The sequence below is a fragment of the Polyodon spathula genome, chromosome 11 (assembly GCF_017654505.1).
Source record: "Polyodon spathula isolate WHYD16114869_AA chromosome 11, ASM1765450v1, whole genome shotgun sequence".
Lineage (NCBI taxonomy): Eukaryota > Metazoa > Chordata > Actinopteri > Acipenseriformes > Polyodontidae > Polyodon > Polyodon spathula.
In genome coordinates this window covers 33,681,231-33,704,354 of record NC_054544.1, presented here as the reverse complement: position 1 = coordinate 33,704,354, position 23,124 = coordinate 33,681,231, and the positions used below count along the sequence as shown (strand labels likewise).

At 36.3% G+C, this 23,124-nt stretch overlaps 1 protein-coding gene across 1 annotated transcript; it reads right to left on the bottom strand.

The window, feature by feature from the left end:
* Positions 1-4,898: 4,898 nt before the first annotated feature.
* Positions 4,899-6,758, bottom strand: LOC121323672 (succinate receptor 1-like). The gene is made up of 2 exons (XM_041264863.1): positions 6,709-6,758; positions 4,899-6,311 (listed from the first exon to the last, which is right to left on the bottom strand). The coding sequence occupies exons 1-2, from the start codon at positions 6,709-6,711 to the stop codon at positions 5,376-5,378; spliced, it is 939 nt and encodes a 312-aa protein (XP_041120797.1). The 5' UTR covers positions 6,712-6,758; the 3' UTR covers positions 4,899-5,375.
* Positions 6,759-23,124: the final 16,366 nt, after the last annotated feature.

The following is a 23,124-nucleotide window of genomic DNA, read 5'->3' as shown; positions in this document are numbered from 1 at the left end:
ATAGAGATAGAGAGAGAGAGAGAGAGAGAGAGAGAGAGAGAGAGAGAGATATGCACAGATGATTAAGGGGATTTAAGAAGGCTAAATACAATCATTTGCCTTACATACCTGGTAACAGTATAGCAACTTCCAAGTAATGTAATGCTCAAACAAATATCTAATATTACATTAATTACACTGTTTTTAACATGTAATAACTTGGTAATTACTAATATAATTTCATTAAAGACATACATGACATAGCTACTTAATAATTAATCTGTAATAAGTTTCCTGAAACTATAAGCATGCCCAAAATTCAACCTCTAATTTCAAGAACAGCATTTATAAAATTCTCCTTTTCATATTCCTTTTACACTTGATATAAACACCCACTGTTATTACCAAATATTATTCACTACAAGTAAGACTATTTTAGAAGGGCCTTTTTTATAGCTTATTATGGGAAGTAAAAAGACAAACCTACCTTTAATCTTCAGCGAGAAAAGACTGATTTTTATTTCAACTGTTTTTTTTTTTTTTTTTTTTTTTTAAATATATAGATCACATCAACTTCCTAAATCATCTACTGCAACCAATCACAAAGGATTTCCAATATTATGCAAGATCCAATATCAAAAATACAGATTATTGATAACCAAACCAATACCCCTATTTGTTCTTCTTTGGGTTTATTTTGAATGTGAATGTGTTAAAATAATCCTGAAGTACGTACCAATACATTTTAATGCTGTACTTGAAGAAACTACTCTAGAAGGGAAACAACTAACCAGGAGGCCGAACACCAGGCCGGCCAGAAAGGCAAGAACAGCCATCCAGAGCCTGGATGTACGACATGTAGACAGTAAATACAAGTAAAAGCAAATTATCACTTTATTGCGTCATCTTTGTCTTTTTACACAATGATTTAATTCTTCATAAGAGAAGTGAACTAAGACATTGGTAAATATTTTGTGAAGTGAATGTGCTTCGTATGGTGAATTTAAAATAGTCTAACTAATAGCACCTATATATTGAAGTTGTTGTAAGTGACTCTGCAGCTGATGCATCGTTCACACACCCTAGTCTCTGTAAGTTGCCTTGGATAAAGGCGTCTGCTAAATAATAATACTAAAGTATTCTCTGGCTCATACCGTCAGGGGTACTTTTCCATTTACAAAAAACTTCCCGATTTCTTAGAACTGCTGTTGCAATTCTTATGCTTTGCTAACCATAGAATATGATAAAATCATACTTTACCACATTTGGAAATATCAGTATGGCATTCTGTTTTTGCAGTTTGTGATGAACTGATAAGGTTTACTTTAAGACATTATGGAAATACTGGTGATGTATGAGATGAGTTAATCTTAACCAGATGTGCAGATTACAATTAGAAACATGTCTAATAGTCAACTCTCTTTTCTTTTTTTTGGAAAGTTGCCCCTTTTTTAGAATTGATAACCACTCTTTTTTTTTTCTTTTAAACTAGCAAGTTTTTGGAATTTATAGCATTGTTTTTGGAATTAGCCCCGTTTTTGCAATGAATACAGTAAATACATAATGAGTCAGTTTTTTACATCAGGTGTAATTAGCATAGACAGAAATTTAATGATTCTTGGTGTTAGATCTCCCTCCCGACCTGTGAGGGCACTATTTAAAAGGAACAGAGTACCTTTAATCAAATGGCATGACAATTTATTCCTCAGAGTAGGTGGAAGTCGGTCATTTAGGAAGGGGGCTGAGCTACAGCACCCAAGCTCAATGACTCGGACGGAAGACGACGTGGCATCTAAGGATTGGAAGAGCGGATGCACTCGTTAACCTAGGAGTCATGATCGAGGGTATAACTAGGAGGCGTAGTGTAAGTGACCTGTTCCTTGGTAAATGGTTAGTGTTTTAACCTACAAGGAGTCTGCGTTGCCATATTGTGAAACTGAGTTTTGTCTTGTGTGTGTGTTAGTGTTTTACCAGTAGCACGATCTGGAGCTGGAGCGAAAGCCAGCATAAACCTGGACATCACTTTCAACCATTGCATTTCATGGAGAACTGTAATACACCACTAGCACTTATTCACTGTAACTAGGTTTGTGTTTTGTGTTTAGTGTCGTTGTGTAAAAACTGGACTTTTGGGTTATGGGTCAACCCAGGAATTTACAAATACCGAGTGATACACACTGCTGTATAACGTCATCATTATCATTAACAGATGTTCGCCATAAGGCTCTGGACATTGCTAATTAAATCAATAAACACAAATGCACCTGGAAATCATTGTCCGTCTGTTTTTTATCCACTCTGCACTGCACACATCTATATCTACTCACCACTTTGCCACAAGCCCATAGGAAAAGTTCTAAATGCGCAGTCATGAAGTGATGTTATTTCCTAAGCAAATATTTCTATTGTATCTTGATAAATGTTTGGTAATAATTAGCCCACACCAAAGCCTGAAGCAAGCTTCTGAGCACCATTGTTCCTCTGTGTATGTATGCACAGTATGACAGTCTCACTTCCTTTATGTTTGATCAAACTGAAAAGCAGGGCGTTGTTTATCACTATTACAAAGATGGAAGTTAAAAGTAGGTCTGCATTCTATCTCAAATATCAAAGACAGTGCCAATGTTCTGTCAACAGGAACTGCTACCCTGCTTAGATCGATTTACTTTATAGAAATCGAGTAAGTATTCATGAAGTATGAAGACACAAGATTATTATAATGACTTAAATGACAGTAAGTATCTGTGTAGTATGAAGAGGTAACAATCGCTGACATGGATAAAGCACATACCCCGATCGTCAAGAAAACTATGTGATGGTGTAGTGACTCCCTTACTTTCGTGTAATGGGGCTGCAGTTCCCCCACTTCTTCTTTTTGATTCTGCTTTAATGTTTTTGTAAAACATCCGTTTAAAAGATTAGTGCTTTATTTTGTGTGGCAATTTCTTTATTATTGTTATTTATCTTTAGAATGCAAGAGAGGATTGCTGCTATTTATAATATACAAGGGTGGCATTTTTTGACATCATAATATGACTTGCAAGAATTCTTTTGCCCCCATAGCATAAATAAGGTTGGCAATTTGTGTAAGACTGTGAAGTAGGCCCCAACCCCTTCAAAAAAACTACAAATAAATACATCAGCTGAAAATCTGAATCAGTCAAAAAAAAAAAAAAAAAACTGCTTCAACATTTGTGGGTTTTTGAGCATAAACTGCTTGTTGCAGGTCCTGCCATAACATCTCAATAGGGTTTAGGTTTGGACTTTGAGGTCCTGCCACAACATCTAAATAGGGTTTAGGTCTGGACTTTGACTATGCCATTCCAAAACTTTAAATTTCTTGTTCTTCAACCATTCTGATGTAGACTTGCTTGTGTGTTTCGGATCATTGTCTTGCTGCATAACCCAGCTGCGCTTCAGCTCAAGGATGGATGGCCTGATATTCTTCTGTAGAATTCTCTGATACAGAGAAAAATTCATGGTTCCTTCAATGATGGCAAGTCAACCAGGTCCTTATCTAGCAAAGCATCCCCAAATCATGACACTACCGCCAAAAGGCTTGACTGTTGGTATGAGGTTCTTACTGTGGGATGCAGTGTTTGGTTTTCGCCAGACATAATGGGGCCCATGTTGGCCAAAAAGTTCCACTTTTGACTCATTTGTCCATAGAACATTATTCCAGAACTCTTGAGGATCATCCAGGTGCTTTTTGGCAAACTTGAGACGAGCATTCATGTTCTTGTTAGTGAGGAGTGGTTTCTGCCTTGCTACTCTGCATGAATCCCTTTTTGCCCAGTGTCTTTCTGATGGTGGAGTCATGAACACTGACCTTAGCTAAGGCGAGAGAAGCCTACAGATCCCTGAATGTTGTTCTAGGGTTCTTTGTGACATCCTGGACACGCCTTGCTCTTGGAGAGATTTTGGCAGGATGGCCACTCCTGGGAAGAGTCACTACTGTCCCAAACTTTCTCCATTTGGACAATATGGCTATGACTGTGGTTTGGTGGAGCCTCAGAACCTTAGAAATGGCTTTGTAACCCTTTCCAGACTGATAGGCATCAACAACTTTTTTTTTTTTTCCGGAGGTCTTCAGGAATTTCTTTTGATCGTGGCACAATGTGCCTCTAGAACCTGTGTGCTGACAACTTCACTCTGATGGTAAGGGTCAAAGTTTGTGAGATTTATATTGGGCAGGGCTGGCCCAAATCAGGCCTGATTGTTAACCAAAGTATTCAAACAGCTGACCCTAACTATCCCTTTAATTGGGTTGAGTTAACACACCTGAAGATTGCATGTTTGATTACCTTGCACACCAAACAAATGAAAGATGCATCAAACTTTGATGTAATTTTTTTCTCAGAATCTGTCTATATACTACTACAACCCACAAAAATATCTGACAAAATTCAATGTGAAAAATGCAGAAAATCAGACAGGGGGCAAATATTCCAACTAAAGATATTAAAGCTAACATTATTTTATGATGACTATGAACAAGACAGTAATCAATCACATTTCAGCATATCCAAGCATTTTATTAAATCAATTATAATATATATATATATATATATATATATATATATATATATATATATATATATATATATATATATATATAGAGAGAGAGAGAGAGAGAGAGAGAGAGAGAGAGAGAGAGAGAGAGAGAGAGAGAGAGAGAGAGAGAGATGCACAGATGATTAAGGGGATTTAAGACAGCTAAATACAATCATTTGCCTTACTTACATGGTAACAGTATAGCAAATACCAAGTAATGTAATGCTCAAACAAATATCTAATATTACATTAATGACACTGTTTTTAACATGTAATAACTTGATAATTACTAAGTAATACTAATATAATTTCATTAAAGACATACATAAAATAGTTACTTAAGAAGTACTATGTAATAAGTTTCCTGAAACTATAAGCATACCCAAATTTCGACATCTAATTTCAATGATGGCCTTTATAAACTTCTCCTTTTGTTATTCCTTTTATACTTGATATAAACACCCACTGTTATTACCAGTCATGTAAAGAATGTTGCACTGTAGGTTAAGTACACACAGGCAGTTATCATTTCTGTTAGCGCTGCACCCTTCCCCTTGTTTAGTTAAACTGTGTAGAACAGTCCTTTTCTTCATGCTGGTCTGCAGATAGATGCAAAATTGTGGTTGTACTTTCAGCTAATTGTTTATCACTACAGTACTGTATGAAGTTCAACCAACGACATTATAAAATTTAAAATTCAAGCTGTGCAGATTTGCAGGTCCTTTGATATGTACCAGGCTGAGACATAAAAGAATGCTAATAGTGTGTCCTGAATCCTGTTCAACCTGTATTGTTGTTAAAGAAATATACAAGAAAGCTACATCTTTCTATATCTGTCCCATTTAATCTCCTGAGCTTCTTTCAAAAACAGCTCTTATTTTTTTCAACAGTGCTTCTCTGAAATGATCCCCCAACAAAAAATAGAAAACGGGGTTGATAACACTGTGCAAGAAGGCAATCGGTCGAGTTATGATATACAAGCTGTTTATCAGAGTCTCTGTGCATTTTGTATAGCCTGTTCTCATTCTTAAGGCAATGCGAACATTTCTCATGATATGATATGGTGTTAGGAGAAAGAGAAAAATACCAACCGCCAGAAAAACTAGTGCTCTGGGTCGCTGAAATAACATATCACGCTGAAACTGTCTGTCTTTAATCTTCAAAAATGTGGCTATCTTTACATAAAAAATGCTCAAGACGGTCAGGGGAATAAGATAGCCAGTGACGGTAAGAGAAAGACTGTAAATTAGACTTTTAAATGGATCACCAGAACTTGCATAATCGTAGCATGTGTCATTTTTATTAGCATTAATAAAGGTAAGGATTGGTACTATTTGCAATGTGACCAGTACCCAAATTAGAATGCAAATGCAAATTGCAGCACTCCTTCTTTGTAAAAGATGTTGTCTCATTGGAAACTTCAAAAGCAAGTATCTGTCAATGCTAATCCAGGTAAGGAAGAGAATGCTTGAATACAGGTTTAGGTGCAGGATGTACCTGTTACTGAGGCAGAAAAAGCGAATCGACACCATATTGCTATTTCTGGCGTATGCAACTGCCAGTCTGGGCAGGGTGCATAGAAAGATCAGGTCTGACAGAGCTAGGTTAAAGAGGTAGATGTTGCCACTTTTCCAGTCCTTCAGGCAGAAGATGTAGCCACAGATAACAATTACATTCCCAACCAGCCCCAAAATAAATTCTATGCTGTACATTGTCGGAAGGTAATAGTTTTCCAAAATGATGGCTGTCCCAGTGCAATCTGATGCAGTATTGTTAGCCTGAAAGAAAATAAACAAAATAATATATGACCAATATAAAACTCCAAGTGGAGCAAGTCCAAAAAACAGTTTTAAGTGCTCTAAGTGAATATAATAACTTTAATTTGTATTCAAAGGGTAATTATTGCAACCAAATTTGATTATTATCTTGGTACAAGTAACTGGCATGACACAAACTAATTAATAAAACACATTTATTATATAAAATATTTCATGCCACAATTTTTATTGAAGTCTTCACTTCAAACTATTTTTTAATACACTGTTTACCAATTTAATTTGTATTGTACAAAAATGCATTCCAGCGTTTGCTAGAGAAAATATTATAACATGTATTATTTCTACATTTCTAATATGCATATATATATATAAATAAAGACATTAAGCTTTCACTTACCATTTTAAAATTATTGCTCTGTTCTCTGTCTGACTGGCAATCAACCTGTAAATTCGGTTTGCTGAGGGAAGTTATTTCTTCACATTATGCAAAAACTTAATTTAAAGGGGAAGTTCTGTTTGAAGAATATGAACTATTATTCATGGCTTGCATTATATAAATACCATAAGAATGTTCTACAAAAAAAGTTTCAGAGGCAAGCATGTGGTCTGGTCAAGGATAAGGAGTTTGTGAATTATTTTGAACTAAAGTGTGGCCAAATTAATCTACACACACATTAACATTAGCATGTAATACACAACTTGAGTGTAAATGTTATGGTTAACTTTTTTTTTTTTTGGTAGAAATGATGAACCGATGAACTAAGCATAGAAAGCTAGAGAGCCTTAAGGGGTGGATGAGAAAACAACCATTCCTCTGTGTAAATGTCTCTGTTTCTGGCACTAGAAAGAGCTGTGAAAATGTCAAGTGTCACACAATATTAGACCTCATGTGGGGAAAGTCTGCTTTTAGATTGAGATCTAACACAAACTGAACCATTTTGGACATCAGATTTCAGAATAGGAACAGAAATAATACCGAATGGAGCTGTGCTATCCACAATACAGGCAGTTCTTGTCAAAGTTACCCTTAAAATATTTGCCAGTGCTCTGGCATGCATGTCTGGGATTTACGTTGCTCACTGTACCTGAGATTTTTCTCAGCATTACTACACTTTAATATGCTTTTGCCATAATATACCGTAGGCTTCTAAAAGAACAGTTACACTAAATCTGTTTCACTAAATCTAAACCCTTTTATAATTTCTGCAGTATGTGTTACTTTATTCATTTCATTTTTTTCACAGGTACAGGGTAACATACACAGACACCGGCACTTTTAGCTCATGAAATATTCATGATGCATTTTGAGTTTCTTAATGTGTGGTGACTGCCAAGACTGCTTACAACAAATGAATGAATGATTGGACATTCACTAGACATTCACAACACCAGTGTACGCAGCTGTAAACAAAATAGAAAACAGCCTAATCGACTGTGCCACTGTTAAGAGTTTCAACTGCTTGATCAAATTACTCACAGACAGAGGAACCTTGAGGAGGAACCTTGAGGGTTGGACCTATATCTACCCAGAAAGCTTTTGAACCCATTCTTCACATGCTAGACCACCAGTCATTATATAGGTACTTCAGACAAAGCGCAAATGAATCTGGATCAACAATCTCCCTCTCGAACTGTGAGAGTACAGCACAGCAGGAATTACGTGCCCCATACTGAATGGTTGGCCATTCCGGGGGCAGTCAGGGGCAGTAGGAAGACGGCCATTCAGGAAAAGGATGACAACACAATACCATGAATCATCACCCTAGTACAGTGAACGAAGTTTCATTCATGAATTGGAGGAGACGTGATTGAACTAGCTATCGAAGGGGGCGAGGATATGGATACTTTAGGGGGAAGTTGTAATGGTTTCCAAAAATTTATGCAATACTGTCAGAAAAATAAATAGATTCTGGACCCAGTTCAATTAACCAATCAGCAAGTGTATTGTACAGAAACATTAATGATGAAGGTACAACATTTACAAGTGACCAGAAATAACCCCAAACCAACACCCCACAAATATATACACAGTCCCGAACAGAATAGTTAAGTTGCTGCAGCTCCTCAATTTGGAAAACAAAAAAAAAAAAAAAAAAAAAATCCAAAATCTAGAAAAAAAGATTGGCTAGATCTCACCAGGTCTGGGGAAGCTATTAGTGTAGAAAATCCTTGGGGTTGCTGCCCTTCCAGAACAAAACCAGGAAAACTCCAACAAAAAACAACACAAGTATTTGTAATCCAACAGAAAGAGGGAAGAGGATGTTCAGTACTTTTAACACTTTCCTTTTCCTAACAGGACCTTACAATCTTTTTTTTTTTTTTTTTTTAGTAGATGATTTTGGTTAAAATCAGAGCAGCCAGAAACCTAACTGTTACCAAACACACCTCCCCTGATGACCATCTGCCTTAATAAAGGAAAACACGTGGAAAAACAGGTTTTCCTAATAATTTGGCCACCAGTAGATAGACCAGGAAGTGAAACTGAAAGGTACTATAGTCCAATGGCTCCTCTTAAAGGGATATTACACTTTATTTATTTATTTGTTGCTTTTCTTATTTAAAGCTTTTAATTTAATGTAACGGTGTTACAACATGACGTCGTGATCGGTTCCGTTGTTGTGGTTGATGGGAGGAAATGTGGACTTTTGAAAGACGGAGTTAAGTGGGTGTTTGTTTTTTGCAACTGTGTGCGTTTTCTGTCGACAGACTGATCGAGCACAGAGCTGGGAGCTGCAGCCTTGGGGCCAACGAAAAACTCGGACTTCACCGCACTTGTACTTCACCAAACATCATTGTTTCAGCACTGCACCTACACTAAGAGCACTGTCCAGAGACGTGTCTGTTTGTGTTGTGTTTGTGTTTTTGTATTATTATTTTGGGACTGTAATCCCTCGTTTTGGCACTGGTGATACCCATTGTTGGGTAGAGCCAGCTCTGTTATTTTTGAATGGTGAAAGTGGTTAAGTATTAAAATATGAACCGTGAACTTTGTGTCTGTCCTTGTTTGGAGCACATGCATCACACTCTCACTACGCGCAGCAACCCACACGTTCACAGTACTGTACAGCTATGGCCAAAAGTTTTGAATCACCTAGAATTTTAGGATTGAGACATCATTTGTTTTTAAAACTATATTATTATTATAGTATTTAATTATCATGTAATCAAAGTACATACAAAATCATATCACAAAAGTATCTATCAGATACCATAATAGTATTACAGTGTTTCACATTAGGTTTTGAAATGTCACAATTTTTGTCAGTTTTTTATTAAGTATATACTACAAAGCAGTATGCAATTCAATATGTTAACTTAACATTATTCAGCAGGCTTCGCTCGACTTCATAAAGCAAAATTAGTTAATTCTATAATGCTAAACTTTTGTCCATAGCTGTACTATATAACATAAAACATAAAAGGGAATTCAGCATGCTGTTTAATATTTCATTATAATACCCATTTAGTTTATAACTATATTTTTAAAATGCCATTTACTTTTTAAGCATAGAAAAAGTTGTCATTTCCGTGTCTTTTTGGACTGTGAATGGTGTTTCCCCCGTCACTTTAGACCAGATAACCAATAATAATAATAATAATAATATAATAATAATAATAAAATAATAATTCTTTTAAAAAAATGTGTGCAGATTTTGTTCAAATCTGAATTATTATTATTATTATTATTATTATTATTATTATTATTATTATTATTATTATTAGTTGAAGTAGTAGTCATATTGGGGATATTGGTGAGTTGAGATACACATCTTTCCACAAGCTGATTGGCACATGATCAGTCATACTGCAAACATGTGAAATTAGTTTAAAAGATACATCAATATCTATGATTATTTAAAAACGAGGCCCCTTTTAAAAATCAAGTGACACAAAATTTTATAGTATTGCATGGCAAATTGAAGTTTGCTTTCAATTGAAAACCTCTCTCGTCTGCTTAAGATTAAGCAAGCATTTTATGATTAAGCAAACATAGCACTTCTCCTTCTCCCCTTCCTCTGTCCCCAGTCATGTGACTCTGACTCAGCCTAAGGGTGTGAAGGAACATTCTATCCTTCCACCTTTCACAAGTTCTTCATATTGCAAAACTGCACACCAATGATTGTTGGTTGATCCTGTTATCTTGTTTGGTTCCTTCACCTATAATGGCTGATATTACATTATTGGTTATTTTTGCTGGTCTCTATGTTATTCCTCCCTCTAAATATTAAAGGCAAGCTGGCTGAGTTATATTTAAATGTATTCATTCAAAGGTTATATAACACAACAGAAAACACTGCAGAAAACAGATGCAAACCCAAGCTCTAATTGCAGAACACTAACTGCATGACTTTATTTCGTATCTCACAGTGTTATCTTACATAATTACAAAATATCACTGAATCTGTTTTTTTCTTAAGAACATCTGTTACATTCAAAATATATTCCCGGTAACATACCACATACTGTATATATGCATACTGAAAGCAAGTCACACAACTGTTTTACACCTGCCAAAGAGGTAAGGAAAAGGGATGGTCAAAACAATAATAATTTTCCCATAGAGTACATACTGTTTATTACTTACTATTTTTTTAATATACAGGACTCAAATATTAACGTTTACAATGAAAGTCAAAAGGCTCTATCTTGCAGCAAGAGCAAAAGCAATTTTACAGGGGATTAGAACACAGTCCATTTGCTATACCGCCCCTCACTATAATGACACCCGTGTATTCCATCAGCTCTTACTTCTGAGCTAATGTGAATCAATAGCAATGGAACTAAAACTCATGTGAGCTCTGCTGGGGTGCTAACAGAGGTTAAGGATTCAGGCTTTTTGTTCTTTGGTTTCCTTTTGAAAAAGGACAGTAACTTATCTCTAAAACTGTCCCCAACCAGAAAATAGAAGACAGGATTCAGACAGCTGTTGAAGCTGCTCAGGGGCCGGGTGATGTTGTAAAGTGCTCTGCAGATGATGACAGTGCAGCTTGTCGGCTCGTAGAACTTCCGGCTGGCAATACGAATATTACGCATAATGTGGTATGGAAAGAAGGAGGCGGAAAACAGAACAATAGCAAAAACAATCAGAGTTAAGGGCTTGTCTGACTTTTCTGAGGTTTTTTTTAACCTCTGCTGCATATCTTTGAGGACGCGGACTACCAGCACATAGCTGTATAAAAGGATGCCAAAAGGAATTAGGAAGCCAGTAAAAGTCACCGTCATACTGAATATGAAAGTGTTTCCCACGTCCCCAGAACTGGCATAGTCGAGACATTTTAAATCTGTAGTCGAGTTTGAAGTACGTTCTACAGTGATTAAAAAAAACATAGGCAAAAGCTCCAGGGTGACAACAACCCATATTAGCAAGCATAAAAGCACTGCGTGCCATTTCTTGAACAGCTGGACTGACTTCACCGGGTGTGCAATAAGTAGGTATCGATCAATGCTGACGCAGCTGAGAAACAGAATGCTGGTGTAAAGATTGGCATGGTACAGGTACCTCATTATTTTGCAATAAAGTGTCCCATAGAGCCAGACACCGTTGTTTGTGTAAACAGAGATTAAAAATGGCAAGTTAAAGATATAAAGGAGATCAGTCAGGAGCAAATTGAAAAGAAAGATATTGCTTCGGTTCCACTCTTTCATGGCAAATAGATACACTATAATAGCAGCTGTGTTAAGAATTAAACCTATTATAAATGTGCTACCATAAATAGTTGGAACATAATAGGCATTGATTAAATTATCAATATCTGTGCAGGGCTCTACACTGCTGCTTGCATTTGTCTGATTCCTCGCATCAGAGTAATTCAGCTGCATTATTTACCAAGGAGCCTGCAAAAGAAGAACATTACAGCATTGGTTACTCAAAAAAATGTGTACAACTGAGGTTGATATACAGTGCTTTATTTGTGTAAGTGTGTATTTTCATTAATACAATGTACATAGATCATTATCATATTATTTCGTTGTTAGACGTGATAAATGAACGACGACTGATTTTTATCACAGTAAGGGTAATTCCCGTTGCTTTATGGACTTTTAAAGACAAAAATATAACAATATCTGGGCACTTTTAGGCATGTTGGTTTGCACGGATCCGAATTATTATAAATAATCGCAAAAAAAGAGCAGATACTGGTATATTATGAATTTAAAATGTCCTGTATATGAATTAATAAACAGTACATTTGTGCCATTAGCTTATACTACAGCTGTACATGAGCTATATCAAAGCTACAAATACCAGCAGTAAAGCCAAATAACATATTTCAATGGGTTCTTATTTCTATAAAAGCAAACACTGCAAACATTAGAGCTCATAATTCAGAAGAGCAAATATACAAATAACCTTCATTGTAAGATGAAACGACAGTCCATTATACAAGCCCACTAAGTGAGACCTCCAAAGAAAGCCTTTTGTCTGACAATGATTATTATTTTTGACTATGCAAACTTTACATACACCAATTGTCTTTGGCATTTACAGTGTACTGAAAATAGTCAAGCATTTAACCATGACCACAATAAGAGGATTGCTTTTAAAAGGATGCATGCAACAAATCCCATTGAGCATCTGTTTACTTTTATCCATGTTTTCTGTCTTTGAATACAAGTCTAAATCAAGCTAAAACTAAAGATTAAAGGCAATCAAAAAACCAAAAGCTGTGACTGATTCATTTAAGTTCAACAACAAACCAAATTCTGACACTAATTTGACTTAATTGGTATAACATTTCTTGTGATGGCTGTCATGCTGGGAGGCAAAGCACCTAAAGCATGGCAGAGAATGGAATGAGGATTATCAGCTTTACAATAGCTGTAAGTTTTTTGGCATGGTTTTGTCACTGAAAAAGACAAGGCTAATCCAACGGCATCTTTCGTAACACATTGTTGAACATATAGTACAACCAATGCAAAACTGTACTTGGTACATGCATACGTCAATTTACCTTGTATAGTTTTTAAAGATGAATGATGGAATACTGAAAATGAGATTTTTCTGTTTTTAATAAATTGCATATATTGTTCACTGGGATCAGTAGAAATGAAACCTACAGTATAGGATCAATAGATATCGTTTAATATAACATAACAGGTTAATTCCAATTTCTTAATAATAATGCTACCCATAATATTCAAATCATTTAAACTCATTAGTCATTTACATACAAGTTATCAACTACAGAATAATTGTACAATTCTGCTGTGTCTTATTTAGCCACGGTTAGTACAAGATTAAAAAAAAGATGTAAATCCTGGCAACAAGAAGTGACAGTTTATCACAGTTCAATCAGATGTAGCTCATTAATTTGTCTACTTTGATAAATTAATGTTTTATATGAATACAATATATACAAGTTGCCAGTAAACAAACAATGGAGTGTCACATATTGTATTTTATTCATTCAGATGACTTTTTCGTTCCCAAGATCAAATTGGCTAATAAAACCAAATGTAATGTTACATTAAAGGAAAGTATTTGTTGATGTAAACTTTTATATTTATTTCATTTACAACAACAAAACAAAATAGCACTTACCCTTTTAATGGAGACTGGTAATTGAATGTCTGTTTTTGGCAAATCTATTGAAACAGAAGCTGGAAAAGGTTGCTTTTATACTACCTGGTTTGTTACATACTGGAGATGTCAAAAATGTCATGTTCAAGTGATAGATACAAATAATTGGATGTTTCCATAAGAGAGCGGTACATGTTTCTGGAACAATTCATTTGTTAATTAGCCAGGGAGCACAGGATAGCTGAAACATGAAGACAACAAGGTACTTGTATGTGAACTGCATGGCACCCTCACACTCTTATCAATGTGAGTCACGGCTCTGTTATTTACACCTGAGAAATTAATCACTGTGAATCGACAAATCTAAACGACCAGTTTCAGAGAACATTCTGGTATTAAAAGTAATTATATTAGACTTATGCTTGGGTCACCTTACACTTAGGTTGGAATTACATACTGTGCATCTATACACATTTAGAATAGTTTTGTGGTCCAGCTCTCAGAAGATTGATTCAGCAGGATTCTCTTGTGCAGTATGTGGTCTTGCTGAGCTGCTTGATTGGTCCATCTTGAGTGTCGTGGCTTCTAATTAGGTGAAGGTAGTTGCAAGAATAAACTTTGTATTTGGGCCTTATTTTCAAAGTGTTTCCACCATTCTTTCATTAGCTCCTATTTTAGAAAGGAGGAAAAGATGTGTTAATGTTACAAAATTACATACAAAACACACTGAGGCTGCTTAAGAAAGCTTATAAAACGCAGCTGTTTAGAGACTGGACTAAAAGGCTCATATGGCCCGTTTTGCTGAATAACAGCCAGCAGCAAACCACTGGGTTAGTGTGTTAAATATAAAAATTATTTAGTTGAAAGCTGAACAAACCTTGAATGTGACTACATTAAGGTGTTAACTTTTTTAGAAGACAGTGTTGCAGAGCATCATAACACATGAAACTAAATATTGGTTTGAAAAAATGGAAAGTTAACATAGAAAACAAAGGGAACTTTGACAAAGCTATCAATTGTAGAGTGGGGACATTTATTGTGTTAGGCTAGATGGAATACCTTAGAGAAAAAAAAAAAAAAAAAAACAATAAATAAACTGTACACATGAATCATCTCAAACATATTTCATCATGAGCTGCACACATTTAAAAAAAATGGCACAATGACTCCTGAAAGAAATGCTTCCCTTTTTGTTGTTGTTGTTGTTGTTGGTCTTCTTCTTTTCTTCTTCTTCTTCTTCTTCTTCTTCTTCTTCTTCTTCTTCTTCTTCTTCTTCTTCTTCTTCTTCTTCTTCTTCTTCTTCTTCTGCTTTTAATTACAATACCTATTACACACGATTGAACAGTGAATACCCTCCTTGTGCTTTTATTTTCTTTGGAGCACTGATGTTAATTGCAAGGTAAAATCCATTAGAGTACGCTAGAAAAGGCAACTGGTCCCTGGTTAACTTATTACTTTAAAAAGGCAGGTGCCGGGAGCAATGTTTATTTCCCAGCACAACAGGCTTTACAGTAAATGGATTATCAAATTATTAAGCTTCAACAAGCCAAACAATATTTTTTATTAGAATAACAACAGTAAATTAAAATGTCAGTAACATATTGATTAAAAAAAAAAAAAAAACAATACAGCAGTATGAAATTGAAATTTACAAGGCACTATTATGCTTACTAACATTTTTTTGTGAAGCAGAAAGTATGACTTGGATGTAAGGAATCTACTATATTTTACACTACATTTTAACCAAATCATGCCTGATGTTATATATTACTCTGCAGATGCAGAGCGTGTTCACGTGCACTGCACATGAAAAATTGTTACAGTGTATATCAACACGTGTAAGGCTGCGTGTTAGCTAAGAGTATAAAAGGAAAGGCGCGTGTGCGCTTCGGGGTTCTTGGGTGTTCTGTGTATAACTGCATGAATAAACAACGTTTGGTTTTGTACAGTCCTCCTTGTCTGGGCTCACTTATTTCCGGACCTACTATACATAACACCTGTCATTCTTTTCAATTGTATAAACTTTATAAGACTGTAATAATCAAAAACTTGAAATATCCAGGGATGGAAATAATACTCCCATTACATAGTAGTTTGGTCCATTCCTGGTTTTACTAGGAGTTTAATCAGATATACCAGAGCTTGTGATTGCTATGTAATAGTTGTCTTATTTTCATACCAGTAGTCTCTACTGATTTTCAAATTTAAGGATATAGTAGGTCTTGCACCCTTAATTATAATCTAACGAGAAGAACAAAAAACAAACAAAAAACAGTTATGACCTGCTGTACTGTCTGTTGAGCCATTCTGGTATTTGATCAAATCAATTGCAATCACTGTGCTGATTAAAATAATAATAACAAGGTTTCCTTGACCACAGTTGAGAAGCTGGAAGCTTTAATCAGTTCATACATCAGGAAATGGTTGGGAGTTCCACGCTGTCTCAGCAGAGTGGGACTTCATGGTAAAGGAATACAGCTGCTACCAGTGTCTGCTCTAACCGAAGAGTTTAAGTGCGCCAAGGTCCGACTGGAAATGACATTAGTAGATTCAAGCAACAAATGCGTAAGAGAGGCAGCACCTGTGTTGAAAACTGAAAGAATATGGCTGGCAAAGAAAGCTGTGTAAGATGCTAAGGCTGCCCTTCAAATCGGTGATATTATGGGGCTATGGATGAGGGGGTCTTGGTCTCAGTTTAGCTCCTCCTACATGGCACAAGGCAACCCAAGCTCAACGGAGGAAGCTGTTACTCAACGAGATGCAAAAACAAGAGGAGAGAATCAGGTGTGTAAAGGCCGTTTCCCAAGCCAAGCAGAGAGAATGGATGAGATTGGAAAGTGTGGCACAATGCAAGACTGGCTGTTAAGACCTATGGACAATGGAACAGAGCAGGATCAGTTTCCTCATCAGATCAACATATGATGTTCTCCCATCACCACAGAAACTAAACCTCTGGGTGGATGAGGATCCCTCATGTCCTTTGTGTTCATCACCTGCAACATTAAGGCATATTATGACAGGATGTAAGTTGGGTCTTAGCCAAGGGTGGTTTACTTGGCACAATGACCAGATGCTGCAATGTTTGGCCTGAACATTGGAAGACAAGCGTAACCTGACCAATAGGTTGCCACCAGTTCCATCAAAGCATTACACACAAAAGACAATATTCCTCCGTCCAGGAGAGGAACAACCAAGAAAAGTTGTCAAAACCAAGCCTTGCCCAGGACAACTGGAAGCTGCTAGAGACTGGAAAATGCTGGCAGATGTTGGTCAACAGCTTACTTTTCCATCTGAGATTTCCACCACTAACCTTCGACCAGACATTGTGTTGTGGTCTGGATCAGCATGCCTTGTTCATCTGGTAGAGTTAACAGTGCCAAGGGAGGATGCTGTGGATGAGGTGTATGAGAGGAAGAAACTTCAGTATGCTCAACTAGCTGCTGAAGTGGAACATTGAGGATGGATAGTTTGTGTTTACCCAGTGGAGGTGGGTTTTCGTGGATTTGTGGAAAACTCTACAACCCAGTTTCTCTGTGATGTCCGGTTCAGTGGCCAAGAGTTGCGTCGCACAGTGAAGAACTTATCTGAAGCAGCAGAGAGGAGTAGCCACTGGTTGTGGTTGAGACGGAAAGATTCTGGCTGGGGATCTCAAACACAATAGAAAGAAAGTAACGCTGATGTATGGGTAAGTAAGCTGGGCTGAGTTGAGTGTGGGATGGAGGGGGGTGATGCTAGGATGCCAGAATCACTGTTGAGCCCTCTTGAGGTGTCGTGGGCTAGTCAACAGAACATTGAGGACAGAAGGTGCCCACTTGAAGACCCCAGAGATGTACCCTACTTAGCTCAATCCAGACTGTTGTCATGCTGATGCCCTGGGGAGACTGCATTGTGGTTAATCCCTGGAGCCAGCATCGCAGCCGTTGTGTGTGCTGATGCGCTGGGGAGGCAAAATAAGCTGATCCCTGGAGCCAGCATTACACTTCAGCCAGCAACACCAGGCAGAAGGATATCATTAGTTTACTGTAAAGCTACATCTTAGTTGGTGCTTATCTTGGCAAGAGCTGAGTTCAAATCAGCATGAAGTTTTAACATCTACTGTCATGTAATGGAAATCATGGTGTCTCTGCCATAGTGTAATTATATAGTAGGCCTATTGTCTGTTATTTCTACTTGAGTCTACTAATATTTGCCACTGGTAAATTAAATTAAAAAAAAAAAAAAAAAAAAAAAAAAAAAGAATAGATGCTGTCTATAGCCCATTTTACAAACAGGAAAACTTTTTTTCCCCCCTCAGCTGCATGAAAACGAACAGCTAACTTATAATTTATATTTTACAAGTAGGAACTTAAAATATATTGTATTATTATATTATTATTATTATTATTATTATTATTATTATTATTATATATTATATTATTATTTATTATATATTATATTATTATTATTTATTGAATAATATTACTCTCTACTTTAGAGAATCGTCTAGTATAGTGCATGTATATTATGAATTTAATTACCTATGGAAAGACTCGGTATTATATAATCCAGTATATAATGTTAGCGCTACCATGGAAACCACGGCCGCGCCTACTATTTTCAGGTGCCTGAAGCACATGGTTCGTCATCTTCAGAAGGCTGCTGAGCAAAGGTTGTCGACATTAATTAGTTAAGTAGGACGAGAAAGAATAACGTTTTTTATTGGCAGGTATGAGCAGTTAATGCCTTGTTATGAATGATTTCTAGCTAGCTTCATACCGTTATAATTTTTTGAAAATGTGCCATTGTAATTTTTGTTTTAAGGTGGACGATGACAAATAAATGTGCTACATAAATTGACAAAAACGTTTTATCGATAAATAATTTAAAGAAGTGGCTGCATGCATCAGTAATAATTATGGACCTTTAAAAAACAATTTTATTGTTACTACATTTTAAAAACAATTGACAGTTTAAGATTAAGTTTAACATAAAGTATCATCATTCTATGGTATAAACGGATTTAAAAATAACAAAAAAACAAACAAACAAAAAACCTTCTGAATACTTTAGTGTGTGCCTTATTGTTTTATAAGGCATATCTCATTGAAGTATTCTCTGTTTTATGGTTTTAAATCATAAGCGACAGAAAAACCACAGGCACATTATTAGAAAAGCTACAAGATGTGCTTCTCTGTCTGCACTTCACAGGTTTTGCAAGATCTGAAGAAACTGGAATATTTTGCAACAGTTTTCAAGGTTTTCTGACAGTTGCTTGCTTCTAGTCCCATCTAGTGGTGTAAGGTAGGTACTGTAGTAAAATGTGTTCTATTAACCAGGTTTGGTCGTTGTTTTTAATGTCACTTTGTAAAAGCCACCGTGTGCAGCCAGCATGACCCACATTCTGCAACGTGTTTAAAATGTTCAAGAAGGAAACATGACCATTTCTCAATAATTACCATGTCTACCATTGTCCTTTAGGAAAGTATTTCACAGAAACCTCAGCAAAGCCTGTTCAACAAAATGGCCCAGCCAAATGTCATGATAGGCAGCTGGATGTAGGTGGACAGGGCAGTCACAGAAAAGATGAAGAAGCTCCTGTACCAAAGCCTATTTTGGAACCACCTGAGAATGAACAGAACAGGTATTTTATTGTCAACTTGATCAGGTAGGTTCGTACCACTGTTCGTACCACTGTTCCTTTAATGTAATGAATGCTGTGATATTTATTGACAATACACATATCTTGGCAGGAAGGTCAAATCAGTAAAGGATTTGACTGGGATTTCTTTTGAGCTTATAATAAATTCTAGGGGTGTAATGATACACTAATGTCACAATACAATACATATTATGATATGCAGGTCGCAATACGATATGTCGTATATATATGACATATATTTAAATACGCATTCTAAGTGTTTTTAATTGCAGATCCGTGGTCATTGTTGGATTTAAGAGTTTATTCATAATCATTTGGCTTGCTGATATAATTTCAATATTCTAACTGTGTGTAGTTTGCCACGGCTGTTAAATGCCTCGTGTTTTTGTGAAAAGCACTGCCAGTATACAGCCAGGCTGAAATGCATTCTGTTTCAGATCAGCAAAGGAGTCAAACTGAGGAATTTGATACAACAGTAAATGAGATTGCGTGGGGAGTGAAGATGGCATATTAGATCACATCAACACATTTACAAAACATGCGACAAGTCTTTTACAATGGGCAGTACATACATACTTTGGACAAAATAAATCAGAAAAGCATGCTTTTGCAATGCAAACACAGGCAGTTAGGACAACACTTATTTCCACTAAGTGATGTTTGAACTGATACTGTGATCTAAACCCTGTTTATACTATACATATTGTATTATATGTTTAACCTGTCAAAATTTTGTGAACTTATTTGTGAAATACTTTGTTAGGAATGTTCCATTTGAAAAACTGCTATAAAATCTTCAGTACAATTATGTTGCACCTGATTCAATTTACAAGAAGCAAAAATATACTGAGTAATATGCATGTTATATACGTATTTACAAAAAGTCCAGAATGAATTGATTTCTTGGGTTATACTCGATCTTAAAGATCTATGTGAGGCTCGGATGATGAAAGTTTAGAGAAATTTGTTGAAAATGTAACAGTACCGTTTTAAAGACATTAGAACCATAACAATATTAGTATTGCACTAATGTGCTGTATACTTGTATTGTTTGCCAGATTCGGGATGTAGATAGCATATGTAAATATTTATTAAAACAGTTGAAATCTGATTTCAGACTTACAGACATTTCAGATAGATGAACAACCTCCGTTCCCAAGGTGTGTTTGTAAGGCTGTGGTTCTACTGTATAATATATATATATATATATATATATATATATATATATATATATATATATAGATAGATAGATAGATAATAATAACTAAAAATTCTTACTCATTTAATACAAGAGTAAGCCAGCAGAGGGCAGAATGCATTCTTGCTGCCTGTTCATGTGCTGTCTGTTATGCATTATACTCTGTAAAATAACATAAATTAGGAATGGAAAGCAAAGGCTAAGAAAAATAGCAAGTACCATAACAGTAAAAGAAACTATACTGACCACTTTTATTTTAGCAAAAAGTTGGACAAGCAAGCAACAAGCAAAAATTCACAATATAGGCTAGTAATTGCAGCCTGGTTATGAATGTTTCAATATGTGGTTTAAGTAAATAGCCTTTTTAGGCAGCCTGTTTTGCACAATTCTAGTGATCCTCCAATTGCAGCTTGAAATTCCTTTGCTGACGCTTGCCTGAGAAGAAGGGTAGCCCTTAATCGAGCCCTTAAAAGCTTTGCTATGTATTCAGATGAAAAAACTGTATGAGTTATATGACAGACGCATGCTTTTGATAGCTGCATGCTGCCAGTAGTTTTCCTGCAGGTGGACAGGAAGGAACTGCTAGACCATCAGTTAACATTGAGGCTAAAGTAAACATCCTATAATAGAAACGAATGTGTCATGCCAGACTACTTAGCACTTGGCATTAGAAATCAGTGGCTCTCAAAAGTATCCCCCCTTGGACTTTTCCACATTTTACTGTGTTACAACGTGGAATCAAAATTGATTTAATTAGGAGTTTTTGCCACTGATCAACACAAAAAAAGTCCATAATGTCAAAGTGAAAAATAAAATCTACAAATTGTTCTAAATTAATAAAAAATACAAAACAGAAAATAATTGATTGCCTAAGTATTCACTCCCTTGAGTCAATATTTGGTAGAGGCACCTTTGGCAGCAATTATAGCCATGAGTCTATTTGGATAAGTCTACAGATTTTGCACTTCTGGCCACTGCAATTTTTGCCCATTCTTCATAGCAAAATTGCTCAAGCTCTGTCAAGTTGTATGGGGACCTTTGGTGAACAGCAATTTTCAATTATTTCAACATATTCTCAATTGGATGGAGGTCCGGGCTTTGACTGGGCCACTCCAGGACATTGACTTTTTTGTTTTTAAGCCTCTCCAGTGTGGCTTTGGCTGTATGTTTGGGGTCATTGTCCAGCTGGAAGATGAATCTTCTCCCAAGTCCCAGGTCTCTTGCAGACTTCAGCAGGTTTTCCTCCAGGATTTCTCTGTACTTTGCTGCATCCATTTTGCCCTCTTATCTTCGCAAGCTTTCCAGGCACTGACGCAGAGAAGCATCCCCATAGCATGATGCTGCCTCCACCATGCATCACGATAGGGATAGTGTTCTCAGGATGATGTGTAGTGTTAGGCTTGCGACAAGCATAGCGCTTGGCATTGAGGCCAAAAAGCGTAATTTTGGTCTCATCAGACCATAGAATCTTCTTCCACTTAGTCTCAGAGTCTTTTTTTTCAACAGTGGGTTTTTTTTTGCCACTCTTCCATAAAGGCCAGTTTTGTGAGGCTCCCGGGCTATTGTTGCCGTATGCACAGTGTATCCCAGCTCAGCCGTGGAAGACTAACTCCTTTAGAGTTGCCATAGGCCTCTTGGTGGGCTTCCTGACTAGTGCCCTTCTCGCCCGGATACTTTCTGAGGACAGCCTGTTCTAGACAGATTCACAGTTGTGCCATATTCTCTCCATTTCTTAATAATGGACTTTACTGTGTCCAAGGGATAGTCAGTGCCGTGGAAATGTTCCTATATCCAACCCCTGATTGGTGCTTTTGAAGAACCTTATTCCGGATTTGCTTTGAATATTCCTTCCATCTTCATGATGTAGTTTTTGTTAGGAAATGTACTAACCAACTGTGGGACCTCCCAGAGACAGGTGTATTTAACCTGAAATCGTGTGAAACACCTTAAATGCACACAGATGGACTCCTTTCAACTAATTATGTGACTTCTAAAGACAATTGGTTGTACCAGAGCTTATTTAGGTGTGTCATAGGAAAGGTGGTGAATACTTGTGCAATCAATTATTTTCTGTTTTAATTCGAACAATTTGTAGATTTTATTTTTTATTTTGACATTATGGACTTTTTTGTGTTGATCTAATTAAATCCCTTTTGATTCTATGTTGTAACACAATAAAATGTAGAAAAGTCCAAGGGGGGTGAATACTTTTGAGAGCCACTGTATGTCATATTTTTCAGTTATTCTATCATTTAATATGCTATCAGGTTTTTATGGTAATTCTGTACTCGATAAAAGTACAGATATATATAGTATATATAGTATATATAGTATGCTAAGGGTGAAAAAGATTTGGGTTGGGTGTACACTTGACTGTAATTTCATAACTGACCCTTTTTATAGGCCAGATGTTCACTGTGAAGAACAAGCCTTTCATTATTGTAAGCCAGTGTCA